General features: G+C 41.9%; 2 protein-coding genes across 8 annotated transcripts; both read right to left on the reverse strand.

The window, feature by feature from the left end:
- Window positions 1-140: 140 nt before the first annotated feature.
- On the reverse strand, window positions 141-16,275 carry LOC121807512 (serine/threonine-protein kinase 24-like). 7 transcript variants are annotated; one of them, XM_042207762.1, is made up of 22 exons: window positions 16,069-16,275; window positions 15,480-15,712; window positions 14,588-14,644; window positions 6,892-6,919; window positions 6,692-6,814; window positions 5,958-6,069; window positions 5,620-5,657; window positions 5,467-5,520; window positions 4,989-5,057; window positions 4,749-4,865; window positions 4,584-4,652; window positions 4,102-4,181; window positions 3,627-3,746; window positions 3,454-3,547; window positions 3,283-3,378; window positions 2,421-2,507; window positions 2,159-2,326; window positions 1,909-2,036; window positions 1,645-1,792; window positions 958-1,082; window positions 662-835; window positions 141-466 (listed from the first exon to the last, which is right to left on the reverse strand). In XM_042207762.1, exons 2-22 carry the CDS (start codon window positions 15,572-15,574, stop codon window positions 430-432), a joined length of 2,019 nt encoding a protein of 672 aa, XP_042063696.1. In that variant the 5' UTR covers window positions 15,575-15,712; window positions 16,069-16,275; the 3' UTR covers window positions 141-429. The 7 variants fall into 7 exon arrangements, 6 of the variants coding, with proteins under 6 accessions (XP_042063696.1, XP_042063695.1, XP_042063692.1 ...); XM_042207761.1 differs by having other exon boundaries at window positions 3,454-3,550; XM_042207758.1 differs by having other exon boundaries at window positions 3,283-3,550; window positions 15,480-15,708.
- Window positions 430-7,020, reverse strand: LOC121808891 (germinal center kinase 1-like). The gene is made up of 18 exons (XM_042209453.1): window positions 7,001-7,020; window positions 6,892-6,919; window positions 6,692-6,814; window positions 5,958-6,069; window positions 5,467-5,520; window positions 4,989-5,047; window positions 4,749-4,865; window positions 4,584-4,652; window positions 4,102-4,181; window positions 3,627-3,746; window positions 3,283-3,550; window positions 2,421-2,507; window positions 2,159-2,326; window positions 1,909-2,036; window positions 1,645-1,792; window positions 958-1,082; window positions 662-835; window positions 430-466 (listed from the first exon to the last, which is right to left on the reverse strand). The coding sequence occupies exons 1-18, from the start codon at window positions 7,018-7,020 to the stop codon at window positions 430-432; spliced, it is 1,917 nt and encodes a 638-aa protein (XP_042065387.1).
- Window positions 16,276-18,837: the final 2,562 nt, after the last annotated feature.

The raw sequence follows: 18,837 nt of genomic DNA on the forward strand, positions 1-18,837 counted from the left end.
GTGGAAAGATTAAAATAAGACAAAGGGAATAAAGTCGAGATAAAAGAGTTCAATTTTGAGTGATTGATCATCTTCGGTGGGAAAAATAAAGGAAAGTGGATCATCTTCGGTGACACTGAGGGATAATAAAATAAAGAATATGATAAAAATAATTAAGTTGCTTCATTTAAGCAAAAACTTGTAGTTGTAGTCTTAGAAATTGTACAAAATCTAGTACATGACTAATGTTAACCTTGCCAAATACAATATGCCCATCACTCTTTACAACAAACGAACTGGAAAACCTTTTGCATAACAGAAGAAAACGAAAACAATATGATAATCATGAAAATTGCAGATCAATATGAAAAGCTATAAATAAGGTATTCACTCATTAACTACAAACTACGAGACATTCACCAAAAACAAGATACTATCTGACCTCAATTTTCAAGAATTCAAATCGCGGGAAGCAAAGCCTTGCCATCTGCATTAATCGGCATGTGTTGTCATGAATTAGCTAATGCTTCACTAAAAATAAGTAGAGATTTATGCAAACAAAGCTTCACTTTCTCTTTAAATTTCAAGGAAAGCGTACGAAGACGCCATCCTTCTATAGCAGTCCGAACTTACTACCGTATCAAGGGGAGAAGAAACGGAGATTAACAGCTTTTTGACTAACCTGGAGAGCAAGAACCTTGCAAGTGGGCTCATATTGGCATTTGAATTGAGCTCCTTGTTCACTTGCTTCTTTTTGTTGTCAGCTTCTGCATTTGTTGCCTGCATTTCTATCTTGCCCTTCGCAAAGATCTGAGCTGCAAGATCCCGGAGGTCTTGCATAGAACCTTCCTTCGAACTGCACATTTTGCTCAAGTTGATGGATATCATACCATGATGAAAAAACATTTTGCACCCCAAAAATAAAAATTATGGGGCACAAACACAAAAGAGAAATGATGATACGTAGTTCAAATCGACCTTGCCAATTGTTGAAGCAACTTGGTGATAAATAGTTCAGAAGACCCAGGCCTAACATTCTCCATATCCATTAAAGCGTTAGCGACTTTCTGAAAGATTGAACCTCCTGGATCATCGACAATTGCCTGGATCATTAACAAAATCTTATACAATGATTATGTCTGTATCTATAGTTTTAAAAGTCAAACTACACCATAAATAATAACTAAAAAATAAATGTTACTCCCTCCATCCCATAAGAATATGCACTCTTTCCGTTTTAGTCCGTACCACGAGAATATGCACTTTCTAATTTGGGAAAGTCCTTTCTCTCTAATGAGATGGGACCCATTCTCCACTAACATTACTTTAATTACTTTTTCTCTCTACATCTCTCCTACTTTACCAATTTTACATTAAAACTCGTGCCGACCCCAAAGTGCATTATTCTTTGGGGACGGAGGGAGTAATATTTCTACAAAAAGGTGAGCTATTAAAGGTTAACCTTGTGGATATTTTCTATTTAATCCATGGACTTCAAAACCTGCGTGTTGAACCAAAATTTCCAAAAGGCCTCTATGTAAAGGGATCAATTTTGCAATTTCCAAGTTTATTGGTGTCTGATACTACTATCAAAGCTTTTACACAATCAGGTTATGAGAAATGTCTTAATTCCTTAAATTTCATAGAACTGAAATGAAAACATACATCTTTAAGTGAAGGGATCAGGAGCACTGATAAAGGAGCAGACAAAGCTGCTAAGGAACTTCTTGCATTGTCCACATCCTCAGTTGAGTGCGGAGATCTTAAAAATGCCTTCTGAGCATCAAGATAATCATGAGAATATCTGGATTGGCTGTTCCATGTTTCATGACAGAAAGAAAGGCATTGAAAAGGTTAACTACAAATTTCAGCATTTTGCAAAGGAGGGGGGGTGGCATGATCCTGCGCTAAATAAGGAGCAAAACATACCTTGATGGGTCAAAACTTGTCGTTGTGTGGTCCGGCTCTATCCTTCTGCTCTCTTGCAAATCTCTGTTCCCCTTGCTCAATGCAGACCTATCCCTTCCTTTTCTGCCTCCGTGAATAGCAGCCTTAGCCTAAATAAGTATGAAACATGTCTTTATGTAAAAGGTCATATAAGGAAACTACATCCTTTAAAGTGACAAGGCAAGCATGGTAAGATTCTCCAATGTAATATTGATTAAAATTGTATTTCAACCTCGGCAAGATTAGTTTCACTGTCTTCAAGAGCTGCACTAAAAGTTCTCTCTTGAAGTCCAAGCCTAGACTTTGGAGTTCTCGGAGACTCTGAATCTTCATGCTGTCCACGATAAACAACAGTACCACTGATTGAAGAATCTTCAGCAGAGGTATATTTGCTGCTAGACTAGAATAGCAATTAACAGAATACTTAATTGGTATCACGGTAATGCAGCAGAGTATAACACTATCTTTTTAGCTCAATCAATGAATGCACATACAGTTGAACTTTGGCTGCTGAACTGAGAGGATCGTGGAACTCCTCTTGGAGATCGAACAATGACAGTTCCTGTCCCACTTGCATCTTCCTGAAAGTTGAGAACAGACAAAATTTTAGACATTGTGGTATGTTTAATGGTTATAATCATAAATTTCTTTCAGAAACTGTGATTCTAATTCAAGAAATATGTCATGAATTTTATTTAAGAGGTCAGATTTTCAAGAACTCCAAGTGGAGCATAGACAAACACAAAGAATGAGAGCTTGCACAAGGAAATACATTCTGCATCAAATAAATGCCAAGTAGCCAAGTACCAGCGATTGATAAACTATCAAGTTAAATGGACTAGCAATAATAGATAATAAAGCCCAGATTTGTATAAGTCTAACTAGCAAGCATGTATGACTATCCAACTGATTATGAAGCACTGATCAGAACACTGATTAAGGGTGAAAATGGATTAGAGATCCATTTTAACTACAAATTTCAGCATTTTAACCCTAAATGGATTGGAGATCTATATTGGAAAGTATAAAGTCCGAGGCAAATAACAAAATGAAATTAGAATTAAACTGCAGTGACCAGACCTAAAGAATTATCCAAAGCTTCAAAGTGGTTTCTGGAGAAGGACACCTGTTATTGTTAGTAAATTCATGTGTTTCCGTCTATCTTCAGATGTTCAGTATGTCTAGTATCTAAAATAATATCAACACCTCAATCCTATTTCTCATCAACTCAGACTGACCTCAATTGTTTGGAAAACGACTATCCTTTGGGCTTATGAGTAGCAATTACAATGTGCTCATATGCTATGATAAAACACATGAGCCTGAAAGTATATAGAAGGGATAAGCATGCCATACATCTTCAAGATAATTTCCTTGATTTGCTGGATCATTGGTCTGTGTCCTTGTGGAGATCTCTGAGGCAGTATGAAGATTGATTCCAGAAGCAGAAGACTGCTGGTTACTAGCATCTAAGGGTTTTTTAGGAGTAGATTGATTTAATGGCACTTCCGGCTTTCTTTCTCTCACCTGAGGTGGTCTTACAACACTTCGAACAGTTCCCGTGCTACCTGATACACCAATACTGAAGTCCCATCCGGCATTTCTCAGACCCGTTGCCTGACTACTGTAAAAAAAACATTCAGCCCAACATCTTGTAACGATTAGCCAGGATCCATAGTGTATCAACAAATTTGACTGACCTGACTTGAACTGTATCACCATGTCCAGACTCTCTATTCACTTTTACAGTTCCAGAAGCTTCTCCCAAGGGTGTTGCGCCATTTTCATTATCACCATCAATTTGAAACTTGGGCCGCTCTCTTGAAAAGTAGAAAGTAGAAGTTATGAACTCATGCACTATATATGGTGTAAGCTTTCGGAGATTAAGAGAAAAGATCTTGGCGTATGCCATGCATCAAAACACTAGACTCAATGTTATATCTTTAGAGAGAGAGTGTCCCATACGTGATTGTCATAGGAAAAGTAAAGATTATTCTACAGAAATCACTCAATCAAGTATTAGACATACTTTAGCGTACAGGGCAATAAGCATATGTTAGTTACTGGGTTTTCAAAAGGTGACATATAGCAGAACTGATAAGTTGTTGCAAAAGTTATTAAGTATCGGAAACAATTTTTAAAGAACTTTGGTACAATAAAGAGATAATAACGCACCTGATTCTCTCCAGAAGCCTTGGACTCTTTCTAGCAGTTCTAATAAAACGATGCTTAAGGAGTTCCTTTGCACTGGACCTCTAAGATCAAATATTAAGAGAAATCAAAGCATAAGAACTGGCATGAAGCACAAGACAAATCAAAAAAAGAAAGATAGCACCATAAATATGATTGCAAGATTAATTATTATTCCTAAGAGAACAAAAAATAAGAGAGTAATTGGAAATAAAGCACCTCTCTAACTGTTAAATACCCTTAGGAGGCTTTTGTTTTGGGTGATAGACAGGATACATAAAAAAATTAGGCTTTGAGCTTGCTGGGTCATGTAATCCTTCAAATAGTCAATCCTATGAACCGTAGATCCAAGTTATCACCCAAACATAACTCCATCTCAATGAATGTTTTACTGGGGTCGGCTAGTTTGCCAACACCACAGACTAGCAGATATAAGTGGACGGTGGATAAAAGTTCATGAAAGCTACCTCTGCAGGATTCTTCTTCAAACAGAGAGACACAAATTCTTTCAGGGGACGAGAGAAATGCTCATCTAGCTGAATAACAAAGACCATTATGAATTCTACAGGGTTAAAGAAAGAACATAAAAGTAGCTAACAGAGTGGATTATGTAGAAGATTATGATGGTACACCTGTGGTGGATTTTCTCGAGGAATGATGAAAAGCACTCTCATAGGGTGGAGGTCAGCAAGTGGAGGTTCACCCTTTGCCATCTCAATTGCAGTTATCCCCAGAGACCATATATCTGCCTGCGGCAAACAAAGTTCTAAAAGTTATCAAGAGGAAGAGGAGGACTACGGTCAATTAATACTGCCAGATAATGAAAACTCAGATAGATATGAAGGTTGGGGAGTGGGTGACAGAGGACATACCTTCTCATTATAACCTTCAGAGTTTTGAATAACCTCTGGAGCCATCCAAAATGGCGTTCCTACAAAAGTCTAACTTCTAATTGCATTAGATTGAGAAATGTAATCTCTTTGGACAGTTCCACCTCAGCTTAACAAAGAGCATGAGTTGGACTATTTTGCATTACCTCATTATAGGGAGAAATAATACTATATCACATTTTCAGTTCATTGAAACTTAGGCTTTAGTGAATGAGAATATGGATTGCAAAGTGAATGAGGAAGGTTGGGAAAGCAGCAAGGAAAAATATATTCACTATGGGGACCATGTCAAAGCATCCAGATTGGCAAGTTTAAACAAATAAGGTCCCAATCTTGTGGAAAGCATAATGACCATGGAGTAACAAATTGTAATTTGTAATAAAACTAAAGCAAAGTTAAGAAAGAAGGTCAAAAGTAATTCTTAAGCAGAAGCCATAAAATTTTAAAAAAATACTTATACCTTTCTCCTTGAAATAGTCCTTGTCAATTGAGCAGAAACTCCGAAATCTGCTACCTGTACCAGATGCAAATAAATTAAAGCAGTACATTTAAAGAAAATTCTATTCAAAGATCTTCAAGCTATCATAAAACTGCTGTATCCGAAAAAATATACCTTAACGTCTCCACTCTCTGTCAATAGAACGTTTGCCGCTGCCAAATCACAATGCAAAAGTTATTTAATAATGAGGGAAAATGGACATTGAAGGTTAGATGCAGTCAATACACAGAAATGGTTGTATTATGATTTCATAAGAAGATTGAAAATAACTTGGAGAGGACCGAGAGGTACAGAAACTGAGAAACACATTATGAGTGATTTAGAAACACATTATGAGTGATTTAGTCTTACAAATTATTTGAAAGCATGCATGATAGATAAATAGTCACCAAGTTCAAAAAGTAGAAAGAACAAGATCATGTAAAACGAAGTGATATTGCCTGATAATATACCTTTAATATCTCGATGAATTTTCCCCTCACTGTGAAGATACTCAATTGCATGGAGCAAGTCACGTAAAATCCAAGCTATTGAAACTTCGTCAAGCGGAAGGTTTGGTTGAATCTGCAGAGGAATAGAATATTATCCTATGTGAACTTTGAAGGGTCAATGAATAACCAAGTAGCAGCAGCAACAGTGGCAAGTATTTGATACTAATCCCACATTGGTTCCACATGAAAGTGTGGAATAGCATATATATGAGAGTCAGCCCTTCACCTTTACCATGGTTTTGGATTAAGCTAGGTCTCCATAACTTGTATGCTTATCACTGTTTCATCCCATTATGAGTTTACATTAATGCTCCTCTTTAATACTTCTAAAAATTGACAGGGTTTTCCAGATAAAGAATGTTTCTCGCACACTTTTAATGTCTATGGAAGGCATATATATGCTGAATCACGTTACATTGACTAACGGGCATGGCTTTTTAAAAAAAAAAAACTGAAGAACCATAGTATTTACCAACGGAATAATTACTAGGATCATAATTGATATTTGGAGAACCTGATGTAGCTGCTACAAGAATCGTGACAGATAACAGATTACTACTTTCTGTCTCATATAATGTAACACACTTAAATTGTGAAGTTTAGTATAATATGGAATTCCAGATCTAGGGTGAGTAAGTTTCAAAAGATTGAAATAATGAATTAAAGCAAGATGAAAGGATGGGAAAGTAAACTACCAGATCAGCAACAGAACCACCAGCCATGTATTCCATGACTATCCACAGCTTTGTTTGGTGCAAATAAGAACAATAATACTCGGTGATATATGGAGATCGGCATTCTGAAAGGACCGCAATTTCCTACGAACAAATAAAATGAAATGTAAGATATGACTGTATAACTTCAATCGATAAAGTTACAGAAGTCTCTAATGTACCTTCTGGATGTCCTCTATCTCATCCTCCCTGTGAAAGAACAAGGAAGTATAAGGCACAATGATGAAGGGTCTATTCTTGAGATCCAAAGAATAAATAATCATTTAAAACCAAGGCAGAGGCATTTGCATTACTTCAAATTGATTATAGCCCCCCCCCCCCCATATATAAGAGGATAGGTAACATTGACTAACTTCCAAACCAAAATCAATACTTGATCCCAAGGAATATATCACATGGGCATGGTTGACAAGCCAGAAGAAGTTAATTCTTTCCACGCCTCACTTTTACTGAATTTTTTATCTACGCTTCAATCATGACTTATTTCTAGCCTGGACCTGGACTAACTTGAAAGAGCTAATCCAGCCTCTTTGCCAAGCTATCTAATTGTCCTGTAAGTTTACAAACATATTGGAAGTGTATGCAGTGCAGCTCCTGACCTTAGAAATTTACCCGCTACTAGTTCAAATGTCTTGTGCAATCATAGTTCTGATGAGCTTAGAAGCATCTATTTTTTTTAAGTTATTATTTGAAGTATCTGATCTCAAATATCTAACTCATGACCTGGGGTAGTATCTGCATAACTTGAGAAAGAAAGCGCACTCACTCAAAAGATATGGACAAGCTAAATGTGATACGGACCGATCTTGGAAGGTCTACCACCGAGGAAATAGGAGAGTTGTTTGGCCGTTGGAGAAGAATAAGGGGACAGGCCAAACTGAAGCAGAAACCGGTGGAGAAGAATAAGGAGGCAGCAGAGAAGTAGCTGGAAGGAAAAAGGAAGAAGCGGCAGTCCAGTTCCTATTTTTATGCTTTTAGTTATTGACTTTCGAGTATAAATAAATGTAAGCTAGGGAGTGGAAATCATCTTGAATAGATCATTGTAATTGGACGACTTGAGTCGTAGGCCTCTGCGGAGGAGTGTTCTTCTTTATTCGTCTGGCAATACAAGTGATCGAATTCCTAGCATTACTATCTTTACAAATTACATATCATAAAACAGAGCATAACTCGTGCTCCCTCCCTTCCTCTCGCCTTTCACTCCTATCAATTGGTGCGGTGAACAATGGTGAGCTCTAGGGCGGACACGCGACTGGATGATTTGGAGAAGGCGACGGGTGATTTGCACCAGAGCAACCTCTCGTTGGACGCGGCTGTAAAAGAACTAAATGCTCAGTTCCGCCACACGGAGGAGCAGGTCGCAGCCATGCTTCAGGAGATGCGCGAGGGCTTCGCATCGCTGAAACTCAAAGACACGACCAACCACGACGATGGATCCACTTCAGCGAATCACATCGCAAAACAACCAGCCACCGAGGGTGCCTCGGCGTCGCCCATGCCCACATTCGATGGCTCGGACGCCCTCGCTTGGCTTGCACGGGCAGAACAATACTTCTTGATCTCGGGAACCGCCCCCGAGGACCGGGTGGGCGTCGCAATGGTGGCTTTGGCAGGCGCGGCCCTCCCTTGGTACCAGTTGCTGCGACTTCGAGTCCCGGATCTGACGTGGGCTCGCTTCGCGAGAGAGTTGATGAAACGCTTTGGAGGCACTGGGGCACTGAACGAGTACGAAGCGTTCGCAGCTGTCCGCCACACGGGCTCCCTCACTGAATTCGTGGTGGCTTTTGAGGCACGCCTCGCCCAAGTTCCAGACATCCCGTGCCAGCAATATTTAGGATTTTTTATGGCTGCCCTCCGTCCGGAGGTCCGCATGCAGATGAAGGCCTCCAAAATCACCACCTATGAAGATGCCGTCGAATTAGCCTTGGACATCGACATGCTCGCATCCCAGCAACCCCCGCGGATAGCCCCTGCCCCCTCCCACAGCGTGTCGCAGACCTACACAGGGCAGCAGCGACGCCCGTCGTCCACAGGGTACTCGAACCCCCCCTCTCAATTCTCGTCCACGGGATCGTCCCGGCCAGGGTCCAAACGATTCCGGAATATTTCCCCGGAGGAGTACAGGAGGCACATCGCGGCTGGCACCTGCGTCAAGTGCGGCCTCAAGTTCAGCCCGACTCACAAGTGCCCTCCCAAGACTCTTAATGTCCTCATCTGCGAGGAAGACGATGTACCAGGGGATGACTCTGACCTCGAAGAGACCACGGAGCTGGACGACATGAGCAAGCCGGAGCTCTCCGTTTTATCCTTAAATGGGCTGGATACGGCAAATACCATGAAGTTGCTTGGACATGTAGGAACACAGCAGGTCAAGATAATGGTAGACAGCGGTGCGAACTATTGCTTCATCTCCGAGCAGTGCGCACAGCAGCTGAAACTGCCGATTACCCCCACATCACCCTATTCGGTCGTCCTCGGTGACGGGTCCACGCGACGGGCGTCTGGAATCTGCAAGGGGGTCACTGTCACAATGGCCAACGAAGACTTCACAATATCTTGCCATGTGTTTCCCCTCCGAAACATCGACATAATTTTAGGGGTCTCGTGGCTCGCCTCCCTTGGTTATGTAATGGTCAATTGGCAACATTCATCCATGGATTTCTCCATTGACGGCAGACCGGTAGCACTCAAGGGGAACCCGACCCTCATGCGTCGGGCCTGCTCTACCCGGGACCTCCGTCGCCTTGAGGAGGGCGACTGCGGGTGGATCCTTCATTCAATGGACACAGAAGCAGTAACGGCTCCTTTCGGTATCGATCCGGCCCTCTCGCCCGACGCCAAGAACCAGCTACTGCAACTGATCGGGGGATTTCCCTCCCTCATGGAATCCGCAACCGGGCTACCCCCCGCCGGCAAATTGACCACCGCATTCCGCTGCTACCAGGTACGGAACCTGTCTCCGTTCGTCCGTATCGATATAATCATCTACAGAAGGACGAAATGGAAAAGCTCGTAGCGGAGATGCTGGGTTCGGGCGTGATCTAGCCTAGCACGAGCCCGTTCTCCAGCCCGGTACTCCTCGTTCGCAAGAAAGATGGCTCTTGGAGGTTCTGCGTGGACTACCGGGAATTAAACAAGAAGACGGTTCCTGACAAATACCCAATTCCGGTGATACAAGAACTGTTGGATGAACTACACGGAGCAAAGTGGTTTAGCAAGATTGATCTGAAGGCCGGTTACCATCAAATCCGCGTGGCAGCCGAGGACGTGCCAAAGACCGCGTTCCGAACCCACTCCGGTCATTACGAGTTCTTAGTGATGCCTTTTGGTCTCACCAACGCCCCAGCTACCTTCCAGAGCCTCATGAACGACATTTTCCGACCGGCGTTGCGGAAGTTCGTTTTGGTGTTTTTCGACGATATACTGGTCTACAGTACATCCTGGCCCGACCATCTACGCCACCTTCACCAAGTCTTTGAGGCGTTGCGCGCTCATTCCCTCGTCGTCAACTCAAAGAAATGCTTCCTAGGGCGGGACAACGTCGAATATTTGGGCCACATCGTGTCTTTTGAGGGAGTTAAAATGGACCCGGCCAAGATATCAGCAGTCCTCCGTTGGCCTACTCCATCCTCATTGAAGGGAGTGTGCGGGTTCCTGGGCCTGACCAGTTACTACCGACGTTTCATCCGCAACTACGGCAAAATAGCGGCGCCACTCACGGAACTCTTGAAGAAGTCACTGCCCAATTCTCCTAAACAACCGTGGGTCTGGCCTCCTGCAGCAGCCTCGGCGTTTGACGCACTCAAGGCGGCTTTAACTTCGGCTCCCCTCCTCAAAATGCCGGATTTCGCCAAGGAGTCTGTAATTGAGTGTGACGCCTCAGGCCGAGGGCTAGGAGCGGTACTAATGCAAGAACGCCAACCAATTGCATACTTTAGCAAGAACCTTGCAGCGCGTTGGTTGGCCAAGTCCGCTTACGAGAAAGAGCTCATGGCCCTCGTCCTCGCCACCCATCACTGGCGACCATACTTGCTGGGCCGCCGGTTTGTGGTCCATACCGACCAACGCAGCTTGCGTCAGCTTTTGGCTCACCCTCTGGCGACCCCGGCACAACAAAATTGGGCAGCAAAGTTGTTGGGCTACGACTTCACCATCGTCTACAAGGAAGGGAAGCTAAATAAGGCAGCTGATGCCCTTTCCCGCCGAGATGAGGAACCAATAGAGTTTTCGGCCATATCCCTTCCAGCTTGGCCAGAGTGGTCGACCATTCAGACCGAATTACCGGCGGACCCGGCGCTGCTAAAAATCAAGTCAGCTCTGGAGGCAGGCCAGCCAACCGCCCCACATTACGAGATGGTGCACGGCATCCTCTTCTACAAAGGGAGGATCGTCGTCCCTCCCCACTCCCCGTGGATACCCAAGCTCCTCGCTGAGTTCCACGTCACACCAACGGGGGGTCACTCAGGCGCATACCGCACCTATCGCCGGTTAGCTTCCAATGTCTACTGGCCAGGGATGATGCGGCGGGTCTCCCAATTCGTCGCAGCTTGCGCGACATGCCAGAAACACAAGGCCGACACCAAATCTCCAGCCGGCCTCTTGCAGCCATTTCCAATTCCATCCCGGGTTTGGGAGGACATTAGCATGGACTTCATTTCCGGCTTACCCCGAGCCGGAGGATTCGACTGCATTTTCGTTGTCATAGATCGCCTATCCAAGTATGGACATTTCATTGGATTACGCCACCCCTTCACAGCTCGACAAGTGGCTGATTTATTTACCAACGAGGTGGTTCGCCTCCACGGTATACCTCGATCAATTGTGTCCGATCGCGACCCTATATTCCTAAGCTCGTTCTGGAAAGAGCTTTTTCGTGCCACGGGAACTAAGCTGAAGATGAGCTCGGCTTATCATCCAGAAACGGACGGCCAGACGGAGGTTTTGAACCGTTGTTTGCAAACCTATCTGCGTTGCTTCTCGTCGGACCGCCCAAAACAATGGCATAAGTGGCTGGCTTGGGCGGAGTACTGCTACAACACCAGCATTCACTCCGCCTCGGGGATGACTCCCTTCGAAGTGGTCTACGGTCGCCCCCCTCCTACCTTGCACTCGTTTCTCCCGGGGGAAATTCGAGCCCAAGCGGTCATCGACACGCTGCGTTCTCGCGATGAGGTGCTGGAGTTGCTGCGCCACCACCTCCAACGTGCGCAGGACCGGATGGCGGCCTCGGCCAACAAGAAGCGACGAGAGGTGGAGTTTGCCGTGGGGGACATGGTTTATGTGAAGTTTCGACCCCATCGGCAATCCACCCTGTTTTCCTCCCGCAACAGGAAGATTGCCCCACGTTTCTTCGGCCCGTTTCGGATAGAGGCTCGCATTGGCGCAACGGCTTATCGCCTACAGCTCCCCGCATCCACCCGGATCCACCCGGTGTTCCACGTTTCGCTTCTAAAACGGGCCATAGGCGAGGCCACATCGGAGGCCACTCTTCCCGACGAGCTCGGAGGAGCTGCTCTTTCCTTCCTACCTGAAAAGGTATTGGCGACTCGAATTGGCCAGCGCGAGGATGGGGCAGTCGACCAAGTCCTCATCAAGTGGCTCGGGATGGACGAGGATGAAGCCACGTGGATGGACGTGGCGGATGTTCAGGGCCAATTCCCTTTCTTCAGCCTTGTGGACAAGGCTGTTACGACGGATGGGGCAGTTGATACGGACCGATCTTGGAAGGTCTACCACCGAGGAAATAGGAGAGTTGTTTGGCCGTTGGAGAAGAATAAGGGGACAGGCCAAACTGAAGCAGAAACCGGTGGAGAAGAATAAGGAGGCAGCAGAGAAGTAGCTGGAAGGAAAAAGGAAGAAGCGGCAGTCCAGTTCCTATTTTTATGCTTTTAGTTATTGACTTTCGAGTATAAATAAATGTAAGCTAGGGAGTGGAAATCATCTTGAATAGATCATTGTAATTGGACGACTTGAGTCGTAGGCCTCTGCGGAGGAGTGTTCTTCTTTATTCGTCTGGCAATACAAGTGATCGAATTCCTAGCATTACTATCTTTACAAATTACATATCATAAAACAGAGCATAACTCGTGCTCCCTCCCTTCCTCTCGCCTTTCACTCCTATCAAAATGCATGTAGGTTTTATGGAAATTAAAAACAAATTCAAAGCTGTCAACCTCATAAGCTTGAAGACATTTGAAATGAAGATTGACAAGATAGTCATGACTTGAATGTATTCTAATTTCGAAGTTCAAACTGTTTTACAAATTTGAGTATGATTTTTACCATATTTACACTGATACATCATACTCCCTCTGTTCCCACAAGAGTATGCACTTTTTAATTATGGAAACTCTTTTCTCTCTAATGAGGTAGGACCCCTTCTCCACTAGCAATACTTTAATTACTTTTTCTTTCTACCTCTCTTACCTTACCAATTGTGCATTAAAACCCGTGCCCAACCAAAAGTGCATACTCTTGTGGGATGGAGAGAGTATAATAATATCATGGCGAGATATATGTCGCAAACGAACAAAGGGATCAAGAAGTACACTATTTCAGTAAATAGGTTTCCGCATATGAAATGAACATGCTCGTCTCAAACTCTTATATAAAAGATCAAAATAGGCATGGCTCTTAAGCAGATCATTTTCCATTGTATATTTTAACGACTATATATTATGTTAACATAGTATACATAGACTCACCTCCTTCAGTTGCCATTTATTTAGGGAACAAATTCAGATCAGCTGCATCACTCCTATACTACCAATCACTGGATTTGCTCCAGTTTCTTATACAAGAAAACCCATTATTCACAAAATTTCAACTTACTCTGACCATAAACCTAATGATCCTTAATCCTCAACCCAACACAAATCAGCAGCAGAAGAAGGAAACCTAAATGGGGAATCAACTCACAGCTAGTTGCACTGACACTGAACTAACACACCTCAGCATACCCTAAATGCATAGCTGAGCAAGGATTTCTCAAGAATCATCTGCAACCTTCACCCTCTTTATAACTTCAATGACTTCACGATACCACAGACTTGCCTAAAAGATTGGACTTAAGAGTTAACTAAATTTAGTCAGACAATCCATCTATGCTGCCTGCCTGAGACCCTAATAAAATATGTGGACTCTTGATGGAGGAAAGGGGTCTCATACCACACCGCTCCTAACAAGTACTATTTCCCCACAATTCCCAACATACCAGCCCGCACCAAATAAAACAAACTTGCCCCATGCATGTTGTGAATGCTAGCCAAGAACAATGATGATGTATCCTAACATTCATCATACCTAGTTCAGTACTTCCACCACACAAAAAATAAAAAAATAAAAATAATAATAATAATAATAATAATAATAATAATAATAATAATAAATAAATAAAAGCAATTTCCTCCCATATAACATGGCTATGCAAATTGACTGAATTGACTGGGGAAAAGAACAGGTTAGAAAAAATAGTACTCCCTCCGTCCGCCATTAAATGTCCCATTTTTCCTTTTTCGTCCGTCCATCAATAAATGTCCCGTTTCACTTTTACTATATTTGTTAAGTGGATCCTACATTCCACTAACTCATTCCACTCACATTTTATTATAAAACCAATGTATAAAAGTAGGCCCCACATTCCACTAACTTTTCTACCCACTTTACTACATAAAGTCAAATAATTTCTTAAAACCTGTGCCGGTCAAATATGGGACATTTAATCACGGACGGAGGGAGTAAGATACTTTACAGTAATTCAGAAAACAACGCCGCATGTAACAACTTTTTTTACATATCAATCTTGGTGGGCGCATGGAATGTTTAGTAAAGCAAATCCAAAGCCATAAATAAACTCACGATTCTTCTAAATCAATGGCCTTGATGGCAACATCCCTCTTGAGTTCCTTATCATACCTTCAAAGCAAAATAGAAAAAACAGTTTGATTAGTTGTGTAATAAATAATTTACACACTAACAAGCTAACAAAACTAGTAACAATACTTACTTTTTTCCAAAAAAAGAAAAGAAAAGTGACTCTTAAGATGAGGGTCAAAATATCCACACGAACAAATCAGAAATTTTCTAGCCACAAATTGGCTTTTATTGCAAACACCAATTTAACATGGTCTCTGGAAAAATTCTACAAGTTCCTTGTAATGCATGATGCATCATAAAGCCATTGTCAGCAAAATCTCTTCTTCAAAGATCAAATGAAAGAAACTTTGCACAGGTAGGAACACATACAACGGTACATATTTCACATTCAGAATACCATATGTTCTATAAGAAATAGGTTCTCCCCAGTGTGATTTTTATAACAACATAAGCTGATATTCCATAGTAATATATGCAAACATTACGGAATCTTCCCAAGCCATAGAAGCTAGCAATCCAGCCTAACCTAACATTAACTGGTAGTAATCATACTCATTCAAACTCAGTATATCACTAAGAGTGCTTAAATGTGAACCTATCTGTTTACTGAAATTTGGTGGTTTACACTCAAGACAATCATACCAATGTAGAGCTCTAATCAATGGGACATTGACCAAAAAACATTTATGAGCAAGCTTTAATTATTAAATGAACATCTCTCCAAGCCTAGTATGTCGTATACTGAAATTATAGATGTATTTTGCTGGTGAGTCACATTACGCACCATTTGAATGCGGTTCAAGAATCAAACCTCAATATTTTCATAAAGTACAAAGCAAATATAACTACATCAACTACATTTCCGTAAATTTACCCTTTATAAACATCCCCAAAGGAACCTCTTCCGATGAGCTCCAAATCACTAAATCTAGATCCTGAAGCCTCAAGTAGAGCTTCTGCTTCCGCCATTATGAAAATACTTCACTAAGTGCCACTTCCCTTATCTCATTGTGAGCACTGAGCAACAATAACGAATGCTCACCCGTAGCCAAACATAGTAAAATACACCAACTAAATATCACTCTTTCTTGAATTCTCGAACTCTATCTGACAAAGAGGATAAAGAAGAAAATGAGACTGAATTAATAAGACTGAATCATTGAGTGAGATCCAACAAATATATAAAAAAAAATCAAAATTCAAAACTGTAATCCAGGAATGCAACGGGACTACTATATATGTACAGATACCACAGTTAGGTGAAGGGGGTGGTAAAGCCTAAAGTGACTGCCCAACAGATTTTTTCAATTTTTCATTCACATAATTAATATTCCGTTTTGAAACCCCAAATTTACACAATGATTGCCAAACCAATACTCCAGCAATGACTTCAACGCAAGGCATAATTTTTACTTCCCATAAAAGGATTAAACAATACGCAAACTGAAAAACGAAAATCTAACCTCGGAAATGCGGATTGGAGACAGGATTTCGAGATTCAGAGCTGTAAACAATGAAATTGAGAAATAAGAGGACTAAACTGAAATATTATATACATGCATGCAAATTGCCCTTTCTCCTGCTCTCTCGCTTGTGATTTTTTGCGAGTGAGAGAAGATCGATAGAAAGGAAATTCAACTGTTGTTTGTTTTCGGATGCTGGGAAATTGGGACTAGAAATTGTTGAATATCATCATTTATTTACAGCATAAACAATGTATATTGCGGATTTTGGGTCGGGCCTTTTTCTAAATGGGCTGCCTTCGAATTTTTTGTATTTGTTGAAATGGGCCGCATTCGAATTTTTAGGGGCTAACTAATTTGAATTGGAATTCTAGCGAGGGCTTGTTAATCGGCTAGTTCAGTTAACAACCAAATTAATTGGAATTCTCTTTCAAAAAGGTTTGGATGTTAGCAACAGAATTGTCGTTCGGCCAAAGAAACTCCAAAGACCTATTAATGGAATTCTCGGACCATATTCTTGCCCCGGCAGTGATGTCGGTCGATCCTCTAATTCCACTTGGATCCATCCTGGCAGCATATGATCACTGGATTTTCCACATTATTTTTAAACATATTTGCAGTTTTAATTGGTTCAAAGCATTATGTAGGGATCAGACTATCCGGATTCACTATTTACCGAGACCTTTTTTTCTTGTACAAGATGACTCGGTCAAACTATCACCCACGCGACTGATTTATACAAGTAAAACCTAGCTATTACAACAGATATGCTAACTACCTTGGACCATGCACTCCTTGACCGGATGCGCCTCTAGACAATCGAGAACCTGCACACTCAAACCCTAGATAGTACAATAGGAAAGATCCTCTCGGATCTGGTGCAGTAAGATCAAAGAAATAGAACATATTCAACTAGAAAACACAATAGATCAAGGATGTGGCTCAGCCACCCGCCAATAGGGCAGATCTATTCTCCAGAACCAAGATCCAAGGGAGCACAGAAGGTTCCCCAAGTGATTAACCTCACACACCGGATACCAACCCCAAAACACTCCTCAACACCGGATCTAACCTCTCACCGAACAAATCTCACAGAAACCTCTCAAGAAAGAAACCCTAGTTTCTCCAAAACTCAAGCAACCGAAGTAGTTGCCATCTCCAACACTCACACAAGATCAATCACTCTAAAACCATGAAAGATCACCTTGGAAACAACCGGAGACCATCAGAAAGATGAAGAGAGAATAGGGAATCACAATCGTCACACAGAGAGCAAAGAGAGAGAGTGGGAGAATGAGAATGTAATGCGGTGGAGAGGAGAGGGGGGTGTATATCATCCAGGAAACGGGCTAGGGCAAAACATAAGCCCAATGTATCTGGGCCAAATTAATTTCTCAGGCCCAAATAATAGTCCACCATCCAACAACCCAATACAACCAACACACTCCACCTCGGACATTATTCTGATAAACCAATTGCACTATTAGCTAAGGTTTAAATCATCATAGCCTACAAGGTAGTCCCCACAGCACCAAAGAACAAAGTTCACAAGCTTAGGGAAACAACCAGGTCTGCCTAAAAGACTCCAGAGGGGCTGACACCCAATAGTCTATAGGACTTAATGCCTCCAACCACTAATCACCCTTACCACAGTAGACAAAGTGGCCAAGGTCTTTATACCCCCGGGACATGCACCTATCCTAGGACAAAATGCAGAAACTTGATGCAGAAAAAAAGTTTTTCAAGTGGTAAGCATTTAGTTCCCATGTCAGCTGGGTTCTTCTCAGTGTGCACTTTTAAAAGAGAAACTTCACCTTTTTCTACAATATCTCTAATGTAATGAAATCTTACATCAATGTGCTTAGTTCTATCATGGAACACAGGATTTTTACACAACTGAATTGTAGACTGAGAATCAGAGAATACAACAGGAGGAATTTTCACAAAATTAAGTTCAGAAAGCACTCCCTTCAACCATACAGCCTCTTTCATTGCCTCAGTAATGGCAATATACTCAGATTCAGTAGTGGACATAGCCACTACATGCTGCAGTTGTGACTTCCAACGTATACATGACCTACACACAGTAAAGATATAGGAAGTGGTGGACTTCCTTTTATCTCTGTCATTAGCATAATTAGAGTCAACATATCCAGTCAATTTCACATCTTCTTCACATTTAGAATAGGACAAACCATACTTTGCAGTATGCTTAAGATATCTCAACAACCATTTTAAAGCTTTCCAATGAGCAGGACCAGGATTAGACATGTATCTACTCAAGCAAGACACAACATAGGTTATATCAGGCCTAGTGCTAACCAACAAGTACATCACAGATCCAATAGCATTAGCATGTGGAACTTTCTTCATGGCATTAATATCATATTCAGATTGATGGCACAAGTCTTTACTCAACATAAAATGAGCAGCTAAGGGCACAGAAGCAGGCTTAGCATCAAACATGTTAAACTTTTTCAGAATTTTGTACACATAGGGTTCTTGATGCAAAACACGTACACACTCTTTCTTATTCCTGAAAATATTGATTCCTAATATTTTCTGAGCATCCCCTAAGTCTTTCATGTCAAAATTCTCACTCAAAGCAGTTTGCACAACACTTATGGTTTTCAAACAAGGACCCATAATCAGCATGTCATCAACATACAAAAGCAAGAAGATAGAGACTGTACCAAGGTTCTTAACATACAAGCATGCATCAAAAGTACTTCTAACAAAGCCCAACTTATGCATACAAGTAATGAACTT

This window comes from Salvia splendens, chromosome 6 (assembly GCF_004379255.2).
Source record: "Salvia splendens isolate huo1 chromosome 6, SspV2, whole genome shotgun sequence".
In the NCBI taxonomy this organism is placed as follows: domain Eukaryota; kingdom Viridiplantae; phylum Streptophyta; class Magnoliopsida; order Lamiales; family Lamiaceae; genus Salvia; species Salvia splendens.